The sequence below is a fragment of the Alligator mississippiensis genome, chromosome 15 (assembly GCF_030867095.1).
Source record: "Alligator mississippiensis isolate rAllMis1 chromosome 15, rAllMis1, whole genome shotgun sequence".
NCBI lineage: Eukaryota > Metazoa > Chordata > Crocodylia > Alligatoridae > Alligator > Alligator mississippiensis.
The window spans coordinates 6,485,839-6,505,627 of NC_081838.1; the positions used below are offsets into that span (position 1 = coordinate 6,485,839).

At 67.5% G+C, this 19,789-nt stretch overlaps 1 protein-coding gene across 4 annotated transcripts; it reads right to left on the reverse strand.

Moving 5' to 3' along the window:
- Positions 1-141: 141 nt before the first annotated feature.
- On the reverse strand, positions 142-19,491 carry FMNL3 (formin like 3). 4 transcript variants are annotated; one of them, XR_009457552.1, is made up of 28 exons: positions 19,260-19,491; positions 11,803-11,886; positions 11,517-11,597; positions 11,289-11,365; positions 9,434-9,517; positions 8,651-8,794; positions 7,923-8,031; positions 7,687-7,763; positions 7,485-7,578; positions 7,290-7,364; positions 6,536-6,646; positions 6,278-6,427; positions 6,015-6,116; positions 5,642-5,909; positions 5,497-5,565; positions 5,213-5,337; positions 4,932-5,134; positions 4,531-4,765; positions 3,723-3,791; positions 3,238-3,318; positions 2,922-3,051; positions 2,580-2,740; positions 2,342-2,443; positions 2,034-2,123; positions 1,721-1,832; positions 1,448-1,553; positions 1,005-1,045; positions 142-801 (listed from the first exon to the last, which is right to left on the reverse strand). XR_009457552.1 is itself a non-coding variant. In XM_059718834.1 (27 exons), exons 1-26 carry the CDS (start codon positions 19,404-19,406, stop codon positions 1,462-1,464), a joined length of 3,072 nt encoding a protein of 1,023 aa, XP_059574817.1. In that variant the 5' UTR covers positions 19,407-19,491; the 3' UTR covers positions 142-801; positions 1,448-1,461. The 4 variants fall into 4 exon arrangements, 1 of the variants encoding a protein (XP_059574817.1); XR_009457554.1 differs by having other exon boundaries at positions 19,210-19,288; XR_009457553.1 differs by lacking the exon at positions 8,651-8,794.
- Positions 19,492-19,789: the final 298 nt, after the last annotated feature.

Genomic DNA, 19,789 nt, shown 5'->3' on the forward strand with positions numbered 1-19,789 from the left:
CATGGCACTGGGGCCTGCGGCACTGTGCCTGGGGCAGGAGCAGGCCAGGACCCAGTTTCCCCGTTGCCCAAAGCCCCTGCCCCTGCCCCTGGGGGTCCGTGCCCCCACCCTGGCCCGGCGCAGGACAGTTGAGGCGTGGGGTAGATACATTTATCAGTATATTTTACATGTACAAAAAGTTCCCCCCCACCCCAACTTCAGCTGATGGTGACAGGAGGGGATGGAGACATGGGTCTGGACTGGAGAGGGGGGGACTGGATGGGCAGGTAGTGTAAAAAATGATCCTGCTGCCCAGCTCCCCCACCCCCCCACGTGGCCAACACTGCAGCCTTGGTCCCTTGTTACGTAGTGTTGGTGCTGGGGGCTGGCCTGGTCCCTGGGGCTGCCGCCGCTCACCCGTAGTGTTTGTCCCCCGGAGCCGGGACTTGGGGCCAATGGGCCCTCCTGGACCCCCAGCTGCACAATGCGCCTGGCCTACAGCCCCCCACTCACCCTCCCTGCAGCCGGCAGCCCCCACCCGGGCGATGGAGCAGGCCTAGGGCAGCTGGGGCTGCCCGTGAGGTTCGTGGCACGGGACAATGGGGCTCCATCTTCCCCCCCCCCCCCCCCCCCCCCCCCCCGAGCATCAAAGTGCAATTGTGGGCCGGACCAGGGAGCACAGGGTCGTAGGGCGCCCAGCGCTGGCGCAGGTACTTGGCACAAGGCAGTTCAGGGGCTGCAAGGCACGTCCGGCGGCCGCAAGCAGGCCCCGGGTCACAGCCCCCCTGGGCACGTCCCTGCAGAGTCCAGGAGCAGGTCTGTCTGTGGGGGGAGAGCACGGGTGAGATGGGGCCCGTGCGGCGCCCAGCTCCGGGGAGCAGCATGGCAGTAGCTGGACCCACTGGCGTGTAGGGAAACTGAGGCGCAGCACATGCCTTGGGCCGGCCCCGGGCTCCCCATGCTGGGCACACAGGCATCCCAGGGAGGGCAGAAGCAGGGCTGGGGGCTTGGGTCCAGGTCCTTACCCTTTGCCCAGCCGGGAGCTAGAGGCGGATGCTCCTCACGGCTACGGGACAAACAGATGTCATTGACAGCGGCCACGGGGGGACCCAGGCCTGGGGGCCTGGCCGTGGAGCCACAGGCTGCACACGGGCCCCCCCACAAGTCTTCGTCCGGCTGCCATGGGGCTGAGGCCTGGCAAACTCCACCTCCACCCCCAACCCCCACCTGTGGTCCTGGGGGGGCAGAGCAGTCTTGGCACCCCCCCCACCCCATGCAGGCTTATCCAGGTGCCCTCCCCCCGCCCCCCCCAATCCCCCCACATCGCGGCCCAGGCGTGGGGACCACTCAGTCACCAACTAGCAATTACCGTCACGCGTCCGGCGGGACGGGGCATGCAGGAGGCTCCATGCCGGGGCGGGGGGGCATGCGGGGCGAGGGGGGGGCATGCGGGTGGCGAGGCCGGTACCTGGGGGTCGGGGGCTAACAGTTAGACTCGTCGTGGTGGGCCGGGTCGCAGAAGAAGCGTGAGCCCCGCTTGGCGGTGCGGGCCGTGAAGGGGACGCTCTTCAGCGCTGGGGGGGCGGGGGGCAGAGACGCAGGTCAGGCACCTCAGGGTGGGGAGCCGAGGGAGCAGGGCGCTGGCTGGTGGCGCCTGGGCCATGGGAGCAGGACCCTCCTGGGCGCCCCCATCCCCGGGCTGGGCTGGACCCTGAGAGAGGGGGGGACGGGCAGGACCTACCGGTGATGATGTCCTCGATGGCACCGTCCTTGCCCTCGTAGACAGGACGATGCTCCTTGGCTTGGCGCCGGCGCAGCTCCGCAATCAGCTCCTGCTGCTGCCACTTGTTGCGCTGCAGCCGGACGGAGCCGGGATCAGCATCGGAGCCGGGACAAGACACACACGTCCCTGCCACCCCCAGCACCAGGGCGGGGGCTCTGTCCCCCACCGTCCCTCCCACGCCCCGAGTGCCAGGAACTGGCAGTGAGCTGGGGCCCCCCAACTCCCAGGACAGAGCCCTCCCCAAACCAGGATCGATTCCCCCCGCCAACACCTTCTCCAGCTTCTTGGCCTCCTGCGCCAGCATCTTCTCCCGCATCACCTCCTCCTGCTTCTTCCGCAGCTCGTGCTCCTGCTCCGCATCCTGGTGGCACATTGTGGGGGGGGGGATGGACCGGAGCTGACGGGGGCACAGACCTGGGTCCTGGCCCGGGAGGACCGCGGGGCACAGGGGGGGCTGGAGGCCTCACAGGGAGGGGCCGGGAGCTGAGCTCGTCGCACGCGCTTCCCGTCGCAACAATGGCAGGAAGGGGCCGGCGCAGAGCCCAGCCCCAGCGCACATGGCCCGTGGCCCCGGCTCACCTTGTAGGACCGGATGAAGCGCACGAAGATGGGGAAGAAGACGGACGGGGGCATCGTCTTAGGGCTCTCGCCAAAGTAGCGCACGACCGTGTTGTAGGCGTCCTGCGGGGCGGGTACCGGTCACAGGGTGAGGGCTAGCACAGGTGTGTGCAAGCCAGCCCCACAGGGCTCCTGTATTTCTGGCACCCCTGTGAACAACGGAGACCCCCGCACCTCCCCAGTTCCCTCGGGCCCCCACCTCAGCCGTGCGGGAGTCGCGCTGCAGCTGCTCCAGCCGGCCCTCGCTGGCGCTGAGGAAGCTGCGCAGGACGGCGCTCTCATGCAGGCTGCACTCGCGCCGGATCAGCTCCATGCCCCGGCCTAGCTCCTTCACATCAAGCAGCACGTTCTCCAGGGACACTGTGGGGAGCGGGGGGCACATGCATCAGTGGTGGGGCCCCCCGGGCACCAGCAATGCCCCATCCTCTCCCCAGAACAGGCTGCTCCCTGTCCCCAGCAGGAAAAGGGCACGCAGGGAAATCTCTGGACCAGCGGACAGGGGCAGGGGCAGGCCAGTGGGGGGGAGCGAGGGGGGCTGCACCTGCGGCCGCCTTCTCCACAAAGTGCAGCTCCTGCCAGAACGTGGCCAGGTCGGGGTACTTCTCCCTCACGGTCAGTGCGATGAAGTGCAGCAGCGTCATCTTCCGGTCCGTTGACTTAGTGTCCAGCAGCTGAGGGTGGACAAGACAAAGGGGGCTGGGGGGGGGGGCGCATGGGTCCACGTGCATGGGACGCCAGCCCCAGCACACCTGGCTGCAAAATGCCGGCTTATGAGATGCATTTGGGCCCGCCCACGTGTGGAGGTGCACACCCCTGTGCATGGGCCACAACCGTGCAAGGGCCCACAAGCTGCTCACCAGGTCCAGGCTCTGCAGCTTGAAGCCGTAGACAGCGCCGCGCTTGCTGCTGTTCATGTAGTTCCCCAGCGCCAGGATGATCTGCAAGGCAAGCGCAGGTCAGGGGAGGCAGAGGGGTCCTGCCCCGCCAGCTCACCTCGGATCACAGGAGATGGGGCCTGGCCCCAGCTCCAGGCAGGATCAGCCCCAACTCAACCATCCCACCCCATCTGGCATGGAGAGCCATGCCTCCAGGTGCCCAGCACCCGACCCCCTCAAAGCCTCTCATCTCCAGCCTCAGTTTCCCCAGCTGCAGCTTGAGCCCATTGTTCCTAGTCCCTTCCCATGTGGCCATGGAGAAAGGATCGTCTCCACCCTCCCTGTCACGGCTCTGGGGGCTGCTACCCAGTCAGTGGCCCCCCGCCGCCCCTGGGGCCTTCCCCGCAACCCAGCTTGCACAGGCGGGCGCAATGGTCATGTCCCAAGCGCAGGGCCCAATACCCCACCTCCAGCATCTGCTTCAGCTTCTGCGAGGACTTCACCGAGGCAGAGGCGGCAATGATGGCGTTGAGTTGCTGGAGGGGCAGAGCAGAGGTCATTAGCGTCGCTGCAGCCGGAGCCCACGGGTGACCCACAGCCCCCCACCCCTGGGGGAGCAGACAGGGCCAAGCACCAGAGCACCTGGCCGGCCCCGATCCAGCTGCCTGCCAGGAGCCCAGCGAGGAGGACGGGCTCCAAGTCATTCACCCACACAGCCCTGCACGTGACGGGGAGGTGGGGGGAGCCTGGCCTGCGCTCTCCCCTCAGACACAGGCAGGGACGCACTGGGGAGCAGAGTGGGTGCTGTGTCTAGGACAGGGTGGGTGCTGGGGTGTCTGGGTCAGGAGCTGGGGTTCTGGGGGGCAGGTATTGGGGTGTTCATGGTACAATGGGAGCTGGAGTCAGGTATGGGGGTGCCCAGAGCAGGAACTGGGGCAGGTACGGGGGTGCCCGTGGTAGAAGGGGAGCTGGGGGCACTGGGGACAGGGATGGGGGTGCATGTGGAAGGACAGGAACTGGGGCCAGGTATGGGGGTGCCCAGGGAATGAGCTGGGGACACTGGGGACAGGTATGAGGGTGCCCAGAGCAGGAACTGGGGCAGGTACGGGGGTGCCCGGGGCAGGAGCTGGGGGCACTGGGGACAGGTATGAGGGTGCCCAAGGTAGGATGGGAGCTGGTGCTGGGTATGGGGGTGCATGGGGCAGGAGCTGGGGGCACTGGGGCCAGGCATGGGGGTGACCGGGGCAGGAGCTGGGGGCGCCCGGGGACACGCACCGGCGTGAGCATCTGGAGGCTGTCGGTGAAATTGCCCAGGAAGGCCATGGCGGCCATGCGCTGGGGCAGCCGCTCCACCTTGCTGAAGTGCAGCATGAAGCGGTCCTCATCCGCCAGCTCATCCAGCGCCTTGCGCTCGCGCTCGTACTGCCGCAGCAGCTTGGCCTCCGCCTCGGTGGGCAGGAAGCGCAGCAGGCACTCCACCAGGTCCACCGGCAGTGCCTGCAGGTCGAACCTGCGCCCCGACGGTGTCACCGGGCGCTGCTCCTCACGCCCCCAGCACCCCCCCCCCGTGTGTGGCCCCGTGCTCTGCTGAGGGGACCTGGCACCACCCTTGCCCCGGTGGGCTGCCAAGGGGTCCCCTAGGAGCTGGCTGCCCCCCACCCATGCCCGGTGCCTACGTGAGAATGGCTCGGCAGATCTCCTCGGCGCTGCGCCCTGCCTTGCGCAGGGTGATGGCCAGGTTCTTGGCCCGGTTGGCCTCCAGCAATGTCACCTTGGCAGCTGCCCGGTGCGTGGCCTTGCCCTTGGCGCAGAGCACGTCCAGCGCGGGGCCCTGCGCCTTCGTCTTGAATAGCTCCTCGAACCGCTCCAGGTCCAGGTCCTGTGGGTGGGGGGAAGGGGCAGGGGTTACTCCCAGTCAGGACGGGCCGGTGCGGCCGGGACCCCCCCCCGGTCTCACCTCCAGGACGCGCTCGTCGTCCAGCTCGCTGAAGACGGTGCCGCTGATCTGGTTGGGCTTCAGCGCCGTCCAGTTGAAAACGGGCAGCCGGAACTTGGTCTTGATCGGCTTCTTGATCCGGATGGCTGCCGGGGAGGGAGTACGACACCGGCGTCAGCCCTGCCTGCCCCCCATCTCCTTCCTTCCCTCCCTTGCAGCGCCCGGACCCCTGCCACCTCTCCACGCCAGACCCCGGGAAGACCTGCCCACCCCCTGCATGCCAGGCCTTGGGGTGGTCTCCGTACCGGACAACCCGACGGTGAGGGCGATGGAGGGCAAGGCGCCAGGTAGTGGTGGCGCCGGTGGGCACTTTCCTGCAGAGCAGAGACAAGAAATGAGGACCCGTGACTCGGGGGGCTTCTTTGGGGGAGGAGGGGTGTCAGGCCTTACCTGGCAGCGGGGGGGCAGGCGGGGGCAGGGGGGGCGGTGGGGGAGGGGGCGGGGGCACAGCCTCCATGGGAGGCAGGGCCGGGAGGCCGAGGTTGTCCTCAAAGGTGTCGGGCTCCCCGTCGGGCGGTGGAGGCGGGAGAGGGCCCCCCCCTAGCTCGCCAGGTAGGGGGGGCCCAGCACCGCTGCGCTGGCGCCCCAGGGCTTCGTCCTTCTCCTTCACCATGCGGCGCAATGTCCGCACCTGCCGGCTCGTGCTCTCATACGTCTCCTGCGGGGTGGATGCAGTGTCAGCCATGGAGGCTCGCTGAGATGCCCGCAGCCTGCAGGTGCACGCTGAGACCCCCGCCCTCCAAATGCCTCCAGGGCCCCCCACCTTGACCATCTCCAGCTCCTTCTCCCGCTGCAGCAGCTGCTTCTCCAGCTCCGCCACCCGCATCATGTTCTCGTTCTCCAGGTCCAGCAGCTTCTCTGTCACCTGCGGGGGGGGGGACGCCATCCCGGCCGTGAGCCCCAAGCCCAGCCCAGCCTCCCAGCAGAGATGGAGAGCCAAGGCCCCAGCAAGGAGTCCCTGGGGAGTCCAACTGGCCCCGGGCTGGGGAGCAAAAGCAAGCCTGTGGGGGCAGAGGGGGCACGCACGTGGGACAGATGCTCCTCCAGCTCCTCCACCTTCTCCAGCGCCACATTCTTGGTCTCGGCGTCCTCCAGCAGCCCCCCCACATCAAAGACGTTGTCCAGGTAGGCCTGGATCTGCACCAGCAGCTTCTCGCTCTCCGTGTGCCGTGATTTCTACCGAGAGCAGAAGGAAACTTAGGCAGGGATGGACGGGGCAAGGCCCCAACCCTGGGGAATCCCTCCTGGGCATTGCCTGCCAGGTCCCCGGCCCTCCACACAGACCTGCAGGAAGTCCTCGAGGCCCAGCTTGGTGAACTCGTACTGCAAGTGCACGCGGAAGTTCATGTCCTCCACCGAGTGCACCACGATGTTGATGAACTGCATGCAAGCCACCTGCGGGCATGGGGCAGGGGTCAGGGTGGGCACAGGCCCCTCCAGCATGCATGGCCCAGGGTGGGGGGTTCAGAGAGGGCAGGACCCCACTGTGCATGCCCTGGGGGATCAGAGAGGGCAGGATCCCATCATGCACGCCTTAGGGAGGGTCAGAAAGGGCAAGATGCCATGGTGCACACCCCAAGGGGGTCGAAGAGGGCAGAACGCTGCAGTGCACACCCTAAGGGGGTCAGAGAGGGCAGGATGCTGCAGTGCATGCCCTGGGGGGGTTGGAGACAGCAGGACCCAGCTGTGCACATCTGGTGGGGGGGTGGCGGTAGCAGAGAGGGCAGGACCCAGCCGTGCAAACCCCTGCCCTGCTGGGAGGATCGTAGAGGGCAGGATGCTGCGGTGCACACCTGGAGGGGGTCAGAGAGGGCAGGACCCTGCCGTGCACATGCCACATGCCAAGGTGTTCAGAGAGGGCAGGACCTGGCTATACACATCAAGGCGGGGGGTGAGTCGGAGAGGGCAGAATGCCGCAGTGCACGCCCCAGGGGGTCGGAGAGGGCAGGATGCTGTGGTGCACACCCTGGCAGGGACCAGAGAGGGCAGGATGCCATGGTGCATGCCCTGGGGGGTCATGGCAGGGCCGGGCCCTCACCATGAAGTCGATGCTGCTGTCCTCCTGGCGGAAGTACTCCATCAGCTTCTCAAACCGGTGCTTTTCCTTGCAGACCTGCGGTGCAGCCCACGTGGGGTTACTGCTGTCGGGTCGGTCCCGCCGGTGGGGACAGCCTCATGCGAGCCTGTCTCACCGGCGCATGAGCCCGCACAAGAGGAGAGGGGAGGGTCTCACCTCCTTGAAGTTGTCAAAGGCGGCGAGGATGATCTCGTGCCCCCCCCGCACCAGGCACACGGCTGCCAGCAGCTCCAGCACCAGCGCCTTGGTCCTGGGGGCAAGGGGACTCTCAGTGCTGGTACCGGCACGGGGAGGGGGTGGACGGCTCCGAGCCCCCTGCCCCTGCCCTTGCCAAACGGAGGGATGGACGCAGCCTCACCTGGGGTTCTTGTTGTTGAGGCTGAGGGCTATCTCGTTCACGGCGTGCGGGTGAGACATCACCAGGTTGAAGCCGTACTGCGGGGCAGGCAACAGGGGGCATTGGCCACAGCGTCAGCCGGGGACAGGCCCCCCCGGGAGGCTCCAGACAGGGGCTGGGCTCTTCCCCCCACTGCAGGGCTACCCCCGGGGCACCCCAGCCCCTTCCTGGCCCTGTTGCAGCCGGCCCCAGCCCACCTGGTAGTTCATGATGGCGCGGAGGCACATGATGCAGACATGCACGTCGTCCTTCTGGCTCACCAGCCGCGAGTTCTTCAGGGCCTTGCGGCTGGGCAGGGTGCTGTAGCTGCGGGACACATGCCAGGTCAGCGGCTGGAGGGCGCGGAGGCACCACCCGCCCCACCTCCTTTTGCCAGGAGGGACCTGGAGCACGGGGCTGGGGGGAGCAGGAGATGCCCCCCAGGAGCTGCAGCGACAGACGTGCGAGGGAGCAGGAGGAGCAGAGAGCACAGAGGAGCTGCAGAGCAGGGCTGGGGGCATGCGGGCGGCGGGTACTTACCCGGGCAGAGGAGAGAGAGAGAGAGAGCACAGGCCCGAGGGGAGGCAGAGCAAGAGAGATGGGCCCTGCAAGCAGAGAGATGGGGGCATTACACCTGTGGTGGGGGCAGAGCCAGGCCCCCCCCACAGGGCAGCAAAGCAGAGCGGGGGTGTGCGTGCAGGGCACAGCGAGGGCAGAGGACACGTGCCAGGGGGAGGGGGGCTGGCAGAGGCAGAAATGCCCTGCAGGGCGGGCATGTATTGTACCAAAGGGTGCAGCAGGCACAGCCGGGCACGAACTACACAGCTGGGCATGTACCATACCGTGGGGCACAGAAGAAACAGCTGGACATGTGCCGCAGGGTGCAGCAGGCACAGCTGGGCATGCACCGCAGGGCACGGCGGGGCGAGCGCAGCCAGGCACGTACCGCAGGGCAGACTGGCGGGCTGAGCGCGCGAGGCTGTTGGCAAAGGGCGCGGACGGGTGCTGCAGGTCCTCGATGGACCTGCTCCAGGACTTCAGCTTCTCCAGCGCGCCGTCCTCGCCGCTGTCCAGCCCCTCAAAGTCCAACCTGGAGGGAGAGCGAGCACGCACACACACACGCGCGCACACACCCAGCACAGGCACACGCACACACACACGGAGGGAGGCGTCACGGCAAAGCAGCCCCAGGGCACCCTGGGAGCAGCCGGGCTGCCGAAGCAGAGGCAGGCGAGCGGCGCGCGGGAAGCTCGCGGCACAGCAGGCAGGCGGGCCCGGGGCAGGGGCTGGGCATGGGCTGCCCCCAGCACTGCGGTCACAGGCTGGGGTGAGACCCCGGCGTCTCTCTGGCTGCCGTCTCCGATGCATATGTCCCCGCTCTGGTGCCTGGGTACGTTGCCCGTCCCTTCTGCCCATGCCCGGCCACTGAGCGGTCATGGCCAGCGAGGCGCTAGTGGCTCCGTGCTGGCCCTTCGACCCCCGCTCCCCACCCCTTTAGCAAGGGGAGGCAGGTAGAGATGCAGGTGTGGGGACAGAGGCTCCCTCAGCCCTCCCGAAGGCCTGGTGCCCGGCTCCAAACAACTCATCACACAGGCCTTTGCACGTGGGTGGTGCAACAGGCATCCCCATCCACAACCAACGTGACCTTGGCCTTGTACTGTGCATGGGGCAAGATGACCTCCCTGCCCCAGAGCCCCGGACATGGGGCCAGCCCGCGGCCCGCACTTACATGACGGTGCACTGGGCGAAGGAGAGGTAATCCACCAGCACGTCCAGACCCTTGTTCTCGTCGTTCAGGAACTCCCGCACCCACCTGAGGCGAGACCCGGCCTGAGCTCGCACCCGGGGAGCTGGGTGCAGCTCGGGGCTGGCCCCGGGGACTGCACGGCCGCGGTCAGGCTGGCGCAGCATGAGACTTTGGAGGCACAACTGAGGGCTCCGCTGGGGTAGCTTGGTGAATGCAGTGGGGCTGCCCCGATTTGCACCCACTGCCCCTTCCGCCGCCACCCCTGGCCATGAGGACCATAATTGGAACCGTAGGGGTGGATTCAGCCTCAGCCCCTGCTGCACATGTGGCTGCAGATTGCCGCGTCCCACCCCTGCCCAGCCCTTATCTGCAGGCTGCAGAGGAGAGCGCTGCCCCCCCCCCCCCCCCCAGCTCCTGGGTGACCGGGATGGGGGACATGCGCTGACGCGTGCAAGGGCTTTGTGCAGAGAGCAGCTGTGTGCACCCATGGGCTTGGCGTGTGCCATTTGGCACGTGCATGAGCAGGGCACAGGAGTACCCATGTGTGCTTCTCCCATGTTCACATGGTATTTGGTGCAGGGGGCCATGCACACGTGCACACCATCCTCCTGCTCTGCAGGCAGTGTGTGCATGCATATTCCACAACCAGGCAGTCGCTCACCCACTGCCGATGGACACGTGCACACGCCTGGCGGGGTGCAAATGTGTGTTCCCACGTGTCCCGCAGCCCGGAGCGTGTACACACGTGCCCTCGGGCGCTGCCCTCGCAGGCAGGCGCGCGCACACGTGTTCTGCGGTCAGCACTGGGAATGCATGTGTGCATGCGTGTTGCCGCCAGGCGTGTGGGCCCGGGGCGGGGGGAGGCGATGCAGTGAGTCAGCCCCGCGCAGCTGCTGGGGAGCGGGGCTGCGGGGGGAGGGGGCAGCCAGACCGCCCATTTCCTGTCTGTCTGTTCTCCAGCGCTCGCCCCCAGCTCGCTTCCTGTCTGAGCCACGCTGCTATTTTAGGGCCTCCGCGCAGGGAGCGGAGGTGAGAGGGCACCGGGGCCCAGGCAGCCAAATCCTGTCATGGCCGCGGGCCAGAGCACGTGTGCACGTGCAAACACGCGTGTGCAACTGCAGGCACAAGCGCCCGAGTGTGCGCAGGCAGTAAAAGGCTGGAGCGCTTCACCCCCACTCCTGCCACCTCCTTGCACCCCGCCAGTCAGGTGACCTCCCTTCACCCGCCCGCGAGACTTGGGCACTCCTGCTGCCCAGACGCCCGCCTGGCCACAGCTCCAGAGGACAGGGCCACGTTGCCCGGGCAGGCGCCTGCTCGCCTCTGTGCCAAGAGCCCCCGCCAAAACCACCCTGAGTGCCCGCAATGGAGGGACGCGGGGGGCAGCTGCGGCTCCCCTGCGCCGTGCCCCATCCCTGCATCCGCTGCAAGGAGGCCTGGCCGCCCCGAGTCCGCAGCGCTGCCAGGGACAGGAACAGCGCTGGTTCCTGTGCACGCTGGAGCTTCCCTTGCAGCTGCAGCGCGGCCTGGGCAGGTGGAGACGGGCCACGGGGCCGTGGGAACCGCACACCGCCAGGCTGCCCAGGGCGCGGCCGGACTGCCAGTACCTCCCTGCGGCGGGGCCTACCCAGGGACGCGGCAGCACAGCACGGCCTGCCCCACGTCCCGCCTGGGCTCTCTGCCGTCCCCTGCACCCTGCCTGGCCGCTCCCTTGGGGCCGTGGCCCAAATTGCCTGGTGTGGACAGCACCGGGCTCCTGCCAAGGCCTCTTCCGCACGGGGCGTCTCAATCTCAGCCCTGCCCATGTGCATGGGCTCGGCATGGGGCATGTGGCGCTCACCCGATGTGGTTGGTCCTCAGGCTAATCTCCAGCTCCCGCAGCACCTTGGTCGACTCCTGCACCCTCCGCCGAAACTTCTGCAAGCAGGAGCCTTCATGAGCACTGCCCCGCGGTCCTGGACCCCTGGGCTCTAAGACGCTGGTGCCAGCCCTGGGGTGCCAGGCGAGGCTTGATGCTGCCCTGGGTTTGGATGTGGAGATAGGTGCCCCCTGCCCTTACCCCCCTCACCTTGCGCGTGACTCCAGGGTCCAGGAAGCTCTGCAGCTTCTGGATGTAGGTGTGTGGCGGGTTCTTCACCTGGAACCTCTCCTGGAGCAGGGAGGGCACGGCGCTGAGCGGGGGGTGGATGGAGACCCCCTCTCCCAGGACCACCAACAGCCCAGCTGTTCCCAGTGGGTCCCGTCTCCTGCTGCAGCCCCTGTCCCCATTGCCACCCCCCCCCCGACATCTTCCTGGACCCAGTGCCCTGTCCCTGCCGGCTGCTCCTGTCCCCCACCCGGTCCTTGCCTTGTACCTGGTCGCAGATGAGGTCCCATTTCTTCTCGTTGTCGTACTGCCGCAGGAGCCGTGCCTTGTCCGGGGGCAGGTTCATGGAGCTCTGGGGGCAGAAACACGGGTTGGGGGGGCAGGGACCAGCCAGGCGGCCCTCCTGGCCAGCGCAACACCCGATGGCCCCAGGGCCAGTCTGACCTGATCCTGGGGCTGGCAACGGTGCCCTGCCACAAAGCCAATCCCCCCGAGCCTGCAGCTGTGCTCTGGGCCGACCAGCGCGGGCCACAGAATCACAGGCAACGAGGGTGGGAAGGGAGCTCAGGGAGCCGCATCCAGTCCAAACCCTGCTCCAAGCAGGACCAGCCCCAGCCACATCATCCCAGCCAAGGCTTTGTTGAGTCAGGTCTTCAAAACCTCCAAGCATGGAGATGCCACTGCCTCTCTCCAGTGTTTTACCACCCTCCTAGTGAGAAAGTGGTTCCTAATATCCAACCTCAACTTCCCTTGCTGCAGCTTGAGCCCACTGCTCCTTCTGTCATCTGCCCCCACTGAGAACAGCCTAGCTCCATCCTCTTTCAAACCCCGCATCAGGGAGTTGAAGGCTGCTATCAAATCCCCCCTCAGTCTTCTCCGGACTAAAGCCCAGTTTCCTCAGCTTCACAAGTCCTGTCCCCCAGCCCCCAAAACACTCTCATTGCCCTCCACTAGACTCTCTCCAATGCATCCCCATCCCTTCTGTAGCGGGGGCCCCAAAACCGGACACGGGACTGCAGATGTGGCCTCGCCAGTAAAGAACAGAGGGGAAGAATCACTGCCCTCCATCTAGTGGCAACGCTCCTATTAATGCAGCCCAGGATGCCGTTAGCCTTCTTCCCAGCAAGGGCACACTGCTGGCTCCTATTCGGCTTCTTGTCCCGTCACCCCAGGTCCTTTTCCGCAGAGCTGCTGCCCAGCCTGTCAGCGCCCAGCCTGTACCAGTGCACGGGATCGTTTCCTCCTAAGTGCAGGACTTTGCACTTGTCCTGGTTGAGTAAGTCACTCCTGCTCCACCGTGCTGGAGCCTCCCCCACTGCTCAGCTGAGCTGCACGTGCCAGGCGGCCACGGCCCAGGCCCCAGCACTCTGCGGCCCCTCTTGGCACTCGTGCTGCCAACCCAGGGCCTGGGCACAGCCAACGGCAGCCCGGCTATGGGCACACAGAGGTTGACACATGGAGGGTACAATGGGGCTGCACCCAGCGTCGGCCACTCGGTTGTCCCTGCCCATCACTGCAGCTAATCGCCGTTCACGGCTCCGCGACAAAAAGGGGGGACGGAGGTTGCTGAGGGCAGGAGTGCACACAAGGGCAGCTACAGTCGCGGCCTGGCCCCAGCCCCGACAGCGGGGCAGGGCAGGGGAAAGCGGGGGCCGGTGTGCGATCTCAGGTTACGCGGCAAGACGTGACATCACCCTTGATGCCTTTTGCACATGCGGCTGCTGGCGGGAGGGGGGCAGGCTCCACGCCTCACCCCTTGCCCCCCGGGATGCATCGAGCAGCAGGCACCCGGAGCGCCCACTGCGACACGGCCACCCAGAGATCCCAGCCGTGGCCAGCGCACAATGTCCTGCAGATGAGGCCAAGGGGGGACCCAGGGCAACCCCCTCCGGCCTGCCCGGGCCACAGGGAGCCCGCGCAGCCCTGGGTGCACCCCCAGAGCAGTTTGGTGGCAGCCCAGCAGGGCTCATCCTTCACCAGCCCAGCCGTCAGGGCAAAGCCACCCCCATGGGTGCATCCACTCGAGGCCTGGCCCCGAGCTCTTCCCGCTGCCTGGAGGGACTCGGCCTCCTCGTCCTGCGCTCGCTGCGGAGCGCGTCTGAGTGCACATCCTTCCTGCGGCTGCCGCAGCGCAACAATCTGGCTCTATCGGACCCATTACTTCCGCATGGCGCTAACCGCAGCCCTGGCACCGGCGCCGGCAGGGCCCAGGCTCCCGCCTGCTCACCGCAGTGCTTGGGGCCCAGTGGGGCAGCCGGAGCCCAGGCTCCAGCGTTGCTTCTGGCCCCGGCCAGCCCGCGGCTGCTCTGGGGGCCGAGGGGGACCCAGCGCCTGGATGCCCCCATCCCACCCGGGCCACAGGAGATCCCGCCCGGCGTCATCCCCCAATGCACGGAAAGTCACTGGCGCAAGCTCCTTCCTCCGCAGCCGCGGGAGCTGGGGGGGCGGTAGGGGAAGGGAAGGGACGGAGGCACTGCGCCCGGGACTGGGGCTGGGGCTGGGGGAGGCACCAGCCAAACAAAGGCAGAACAATGCCCGCGTGCCGTGGCCGGCCCAGTGGAGCCGGCCCGTTAGTGCAGACAGAAACCGCTTTGTGCAGAAATATGCGCCCAAGAGGTGAAAAGGAAACTTTAAAAACATCAGCTGATGTCCCCGGCCCCCTGCGCCCGGCCTGGCGGGGATGGAGCTGGGGGGGGGCACTGGGCCCTGGGGAGGAGGGCGGGAGGAGGAGAGGAGGTGCTATTTTTAGTTGAGAGTCTAAAAGGTGATTTCCCGGCCCCTGGACCCGCGCCCACAGGGCTGGAAGAGGCCACGGGAGCTTCCTCCAGCTGGGGAGGTCTCCCCCCCACCACCCCCGGATTCCTGGGGCCCGATCCTGCCAGCCCATGTCACCTCCAAGGTGTCCCAGGGGGCTCTGGGCACAGAAGTGACCAGGAAACACTCCCCTGGCTGGGCTCTGCTACGAAACAAGAACCGGGGACCGCGGGGGCTGGCAGGCGGCACTGGTGCTTCCGAGTCCCTGGGGGCCCCAACTCTGGAGGCCCCGTCCCTGCGGCTGATCTCAGCCACGTGGGCCATTTCCAGCCAGTCCCACTCCCAGGAACCTGACCCAGCTCAGGGCCCGCCACGCCACACGGAGTCTGGCTCCACATGGGGCTCGGGGGCTAAAATCACCCCCTCGTGCACACAGATGCACATGCACACACAAGCGTGCATAGACTTTGTGCACACAGATGCACATACGTGCACACACCTACATATGTGCACAGACCCTTGCACGCCTGGATGCACATGCATGCACGAACCCTTGCACACCTGGATGCACATGCACGCACACACATGCATACACCTACAGGTGTGCACAGACCTACAGCGACATATGCCTGTGCAGGACACTTCAAGAACACAGACCTGATGCTGACAGACATGCCCAGCAGGTGCCGACTTAGCTCTGGACTTAGAGCAAAACTTGGCGGTAGAGACCTCGGAGCCACCCGCCCACCCATAGCCACGGAGGGTCCATGCTGCGGCCACCCCCACGGCACAGTCCTTCCCCTCTTGCACAGGGCATGAGAGTACTCCCTCGATGCCCTGCCCAGGCCACAGCCTCGCTGTACCCGCTCACCCTTCCTAAAGAGTGGGGAAACTCAGGCGCAGTGCAGCTAGGGGATCAGCCCGTGACCCGAATCTCTTCCAGAGCCGGGCAGGGAACCCAGGAGTCCCAGATGCAAACCCCCAATGCAGGACCGTAACCCCTTCGAACTGGCACATCCCCATCACGCCCGGTGGCCTGGGGGCTGCTGCAAGACCAGGGCAGAGGCAGAAGCTGCGGCCCTGGGAGGCCTCCTGGCTGGGCCATGCAGACGCTGTTCCCGACCCAGGGCCCTGCCCGGCCCGCCCTAGCGACAGGGCCAGGATTTTATTTTTGTAACAAGCCCGACCACAAATTACAGCATTGGGCACTGGGCGAACCTGCTGCGCAAGAGGCCAGGGAGAGGCAGCGCCGCCTGCCAGACCTCCGCTGGGACGGAGCCGGGCCCAGGTGGCCGCAGCCAGGACCCCAGCCAGCAGCACCCACCTCCGTCAGGTGCCTCGGGGCTGCTGACACCCTAGAGGAGCTCAGGGGACAGCCCTTGGGCACCCTGCAAATCCCCCCCACAGGGAGAGCCTGGCTGCCCCGGGGCCCGGAGCCATGGCCAAGCGTCCTGCAGCCGGGCGCTTCCTGCCTTTGTGGCCCAGCAGCGCGGTGTGAGCGCACTTCCTCGGCCCCCACCCGCATCCCGGAGGCCTTTTCTTTAAGGACCGGTTATTGTTAGCAGCCCTTTGAAGGCAGGAGAGCTGCCTGGGCGGAGACGCCGGGCGGGCCCCGACTTTGCACCCGGCTGGCCTGGCAGGGTGCTGGGTCCCTACAGGATCAGGGCTGCGGCTGTGGCACCAGGCCCATGCAAGCAGTTGCTCCATGGCACGGCCCTGGGGGATGGGGCTAGTAAGGGGCCAACATGGCCTGAAAGGCCCCAGCAAAGCTCCTCTGAAACCTCCTGCAGGCAGGCCCACAGGATGGGGTCTCCCCCATGCACCAGGTCCCAGGGGTAAGGCGTGGGGAGGGCAGCCCCATGCCCCCCAAGCAGTGCCACGGGCACATGTCTCTTGTGTGGAAGGGTCCTAGGCTGGTTTGGCAGCTGCCCTGAAGGACGGTGCGGGGTGCCAGCTCGTGGGCCCCTCCAGCCAAGATGCCCAGCACGCCAAGCTTCTCGCTCTGGGCCCCGGGAGGAGCTACTGGCCCATGGGCCAGGGTCAATTTGGGGCCAAGCACCAACACAGCTCCTGGAACGGCGCTGCCTGGAACGCCGCCCCATCATGTCGGGGAGCAAAAGGACGGTGCAGCCCTGGGCTGAGCTTGGGCAGGGTCAGCCCTGCAGCCAGCCTGGCCCCTGCTCCAGGCGCCCAGGAACAGCGCTGCAGCAGGCACTTAATTGCTAAGCGTGCCCAATAATTATGCACGCTCCCTCCCCACCCAACCTGACCAGGAGAGCGGGGATGCGGCAGCAGATCAGACAAGGAGCAGAAGGCCCCTCAGCCTGCATGGGGTGCAGGGAAGCTGCCCACAGCTGCAGCCTGAGGGCTGGGGCCTCCCTGCAGGCCTGCTGGCCCACCCCCCAGGCAAGACTGTGATCCCACAGCTGCTCCTGCCAAGTCAAGGGCTCGGCCCTGCTGCACCCAGGCCAGAGGTGGCCGTAGCTCCGGGTGCCACATGCAGAGGCCCTTCCTGGCTTCCCAGCCCCATCCAGCAGGTGCGGAGGCCAGAGGGGCACACGGGGAGGCAGCAGGTTTGAGGTCCTGGTGCTCAGAAAGCCATAACCCCCCAGCAGAGATGGTCGTGCGGGCAGGACCCGAGCTGGCCTGGGTGGGAAGTGAAAGCGCAGAAGCGCCTGGGGACAGGGGCTGCCGATAATAAGCAAAAGCTGGGACTGCAGCAGGTTGATAAGGGAAGCTGAAGAACACAAGGAGACGCTTCTCGCCTGGGGGGAGGCTTTTCAGTACAGGGGGGCCAAGGGAAACCCCAGAGTGCTGTAGTCAGTCCATGGGGGATTCCTGCCTGGCCTGGCGCCAGCAGCCACAGCCCATGTATCACAGGGGCCTTCCCCACGGCAGCTCAGCCAAAGCTGGAGCCCACTGAGCAGCCGGTGCTGCAGCGCCGAGCGCACTATCAACAGCCTGCCCGCTGCCAGGGACCTGCCAGTGCCAGATGCCGCACTGCTGGGGCCACGGGGGAGAGCAGCGGTCATGGTGCAGAGCGGCCCGGGCAGCTGGTCAGCGGTGCCGGCACGAGGGACTGGACAGGGCCAGGCGCTGGGCAGGGGCTCGAGGCTGCCATGCACAAGCAGAGCCCCCCAGGTCCCATCCGTCTGCCTTGTGCAAGCCGGGCTCTGTTGCATCTCGAACTCAAGCCTGGGGGGACACCCCATCTGCACACACTGCAGATGCTGCGGGGCCAAGCCGAGCTGAGCAGATGCAAAGCACCTTATAAATAGGCGGGGGCTTCCTGCCCGGGCTGTGGCGCTCAGCTGGGGGGAACCGAGGCACCGAACACCTGAGGCACTGGTACCAGAGCTTGGGATTCAGGCAATGGCTCAGAGGAGCACCCAGGAGTGCGACCCCGACTTCCCTGCTCCAGGCATTAGGCCACGCTTCCCTGCAAGAGCTGGGGACAGAACCCCCCAGACGTGCTTCCAGGCACCGGTGCCATGTCCCTGCCCCCCACCCTGGCCAGGACTGCCACTCCCCTGGGACAGGGTGGGAGACACCAGGGCCGGGCACCTCCCTGCTGCTCCTGCTCTTGGCCTGGCCAGGAGGCAGCAGGGTCGGGGCAGAGGCTGCTCTGTCATTTCCTCCAACGTCAGCTTCCGTTCCCGGGAGCTAGGAAGACCCAGGGTCTCGCTGCCAAAATGCCGTCCCCAACGGGCCCTCGCCTGGCACTGTGATCCACAGGCCCAGCGAGGGGTGGGGGAGGCAGGCCCGAGCTCTAGTGCCCAGGGTGCACTGGGGGCACGTGCCCAACGCCCGCCTGCGCCTCCGTGGCACGGGAGCCAGGAATGGCTGGGAAGCGCAGGCCGGACGTCCTGGCTGTGGGGCCCAGAGGCTGCAAACAAAGTCGGGCACAGCTGGACCCCGCGGGGGCCGCTCAGGGGAGAGGAGGGGCAGCAGAGCCAGACCCAGACCCTGCCTCTTCACCGTGGGCTAATTGCACTAACGAGAGCTATGGGCCCGATCCTCAGCCGCAGGGATGCTGCCTGATCTTCCCTACCACTGCACTCGCTGTCCCCGCACTGCAGCCTGTCCCCACATGACGGTCACTCCTCACACCGGCCACCCCCTTGGCCCACGAAAACACGGGCACCTGGAGTGCTGGCTGATCAAGGAATATGCCCAAGAACATACAACGAGCGGTGTCAGAGGCAACTGAGTGCCCCCAGGTCCTATCCGCTGTTGGCTGCAGGGACCCGTGAGGGGTCTCAAGTGGGTGCACGGGTGAACCCAGGACGTGGGGCTGGAGGCCAGCGCTACCCACCGGGGACACGGGCCAGCCCCAGCAACACACACGCCAACACAGGGGGTCCAAGTGCCCACAGCCAGCTGGGACCTGTGGGGCTTGCATGCGCAGTCACCAGCTTCCTGCCGCCCCAACAGCGCTGGGCGAGCGGAACGTGTGACACGGCGGTTTCCACCGCCAGAAAAACCCCGACACAAAACCCCCGGCGCAGGCGGGAACCGGGAACAGGCGTGACATGCCCGTGGGGGCAAACCCCACGCCTGGGGCAGCAGCAGGGCCGCTGCTCGGTCCCAGGCCGCCCCGGCTCGGTCCTGTCCTGGTCTCTCCCGAGCAGGGCAGCTCCAGGGCAGACCCCAAGGGTGCCTCTCCTGCTGCCCCCAGCCAGAGCCCGGGACCTCCATGCCGGGCGACCACCACCCCGGTGGGTCCGGGCAGCAAATGCCCTGAGCCGGGGGGAGTCGGGACCCGGAGGCGCCGTCGGGGGGGAGCAGCAAGCGCCGGGGAGACGCGAGCCCCGACGGGGAGGACACCCGGGCGCCCCCGGGCACGGGACCGGCGCCGTCCGCTCACGCGCAGTGGAGCTCCGGGAGGGAAGTCGCGGAGCCCCCGGGCACCGCTACCCACCGGCCCCGACGGGACGCCCGGCCTGGCCCGGGGCTCGGTCCGGTTCTCACCAGCACCAGGGCGAAGCGCTCCTCCAGCTCGCCGGGCTCCGGCATCGGCGTCTTGCCCGGGGGCAGCATCCCGGGCCCGCCCAGCGGGGAGCCGCCGCCGGGGCCCCGGGGCAGCGCCTCCCCGTCCGCGCTCTCCACGTTCCCCATCCCCGGCCCAGCACCGGGGGCGGCGGGGAGGCTGCGCCCGACCCCGCGCCCGAGCCCGAGCCCTTCGCGTCCGGCCCCGCCGAGGCTCCCGGCGCCGCCCCCGGCTCCGCCCCGCCCGGCCCCTCGGCCCCGGCCCGGAGCGGGAGCGCCCCCCCCGCCCAGATGTGTCCCGTGCAGCCCCCAGATGTGCCTTGCGCCCTGTGCAGCCCCTCCCAGATGTGTCCCGCGCAGCGCACCCGCGCCCAGCTGTGCCCGGTGCCCTCCGCCCCCCCCACATGTGTCCCGTGCAGCCCCCCCCCACGCGCCCAGATGTGCCCCGCGCCGTGTGCAAACCCCTCCCCGCCCAGATGTGTCCTGTGCATCGCCCAGATGTGCCTTGCGCC

Bases quoted from the DNA above. Each gene is read 5' to 3' on its own strand.
- FMNL3 (XM_059718834.1), bottom strand. From the start codon at position 19,406: ATGGGGAACGTGGAGAGCGCGGACGGGGAGGCGCTGCCCCGGGGCCCC. The intron at 8,795-9,433 runs GTAAGTGCGGGC...CTCTCCCTCCAG, and splicing joins TTCGCCCAGTGCACCGTCAT to GTTGGACTTTGAGGGGCTGG. The intron at 3,792-4,530 runs GTGCGTGTCCCC...CTGCCCCTCCAG, and splicing joins GCCTCCAGATGCTCACGCCG to CAACTCAACGCCATCATTGC.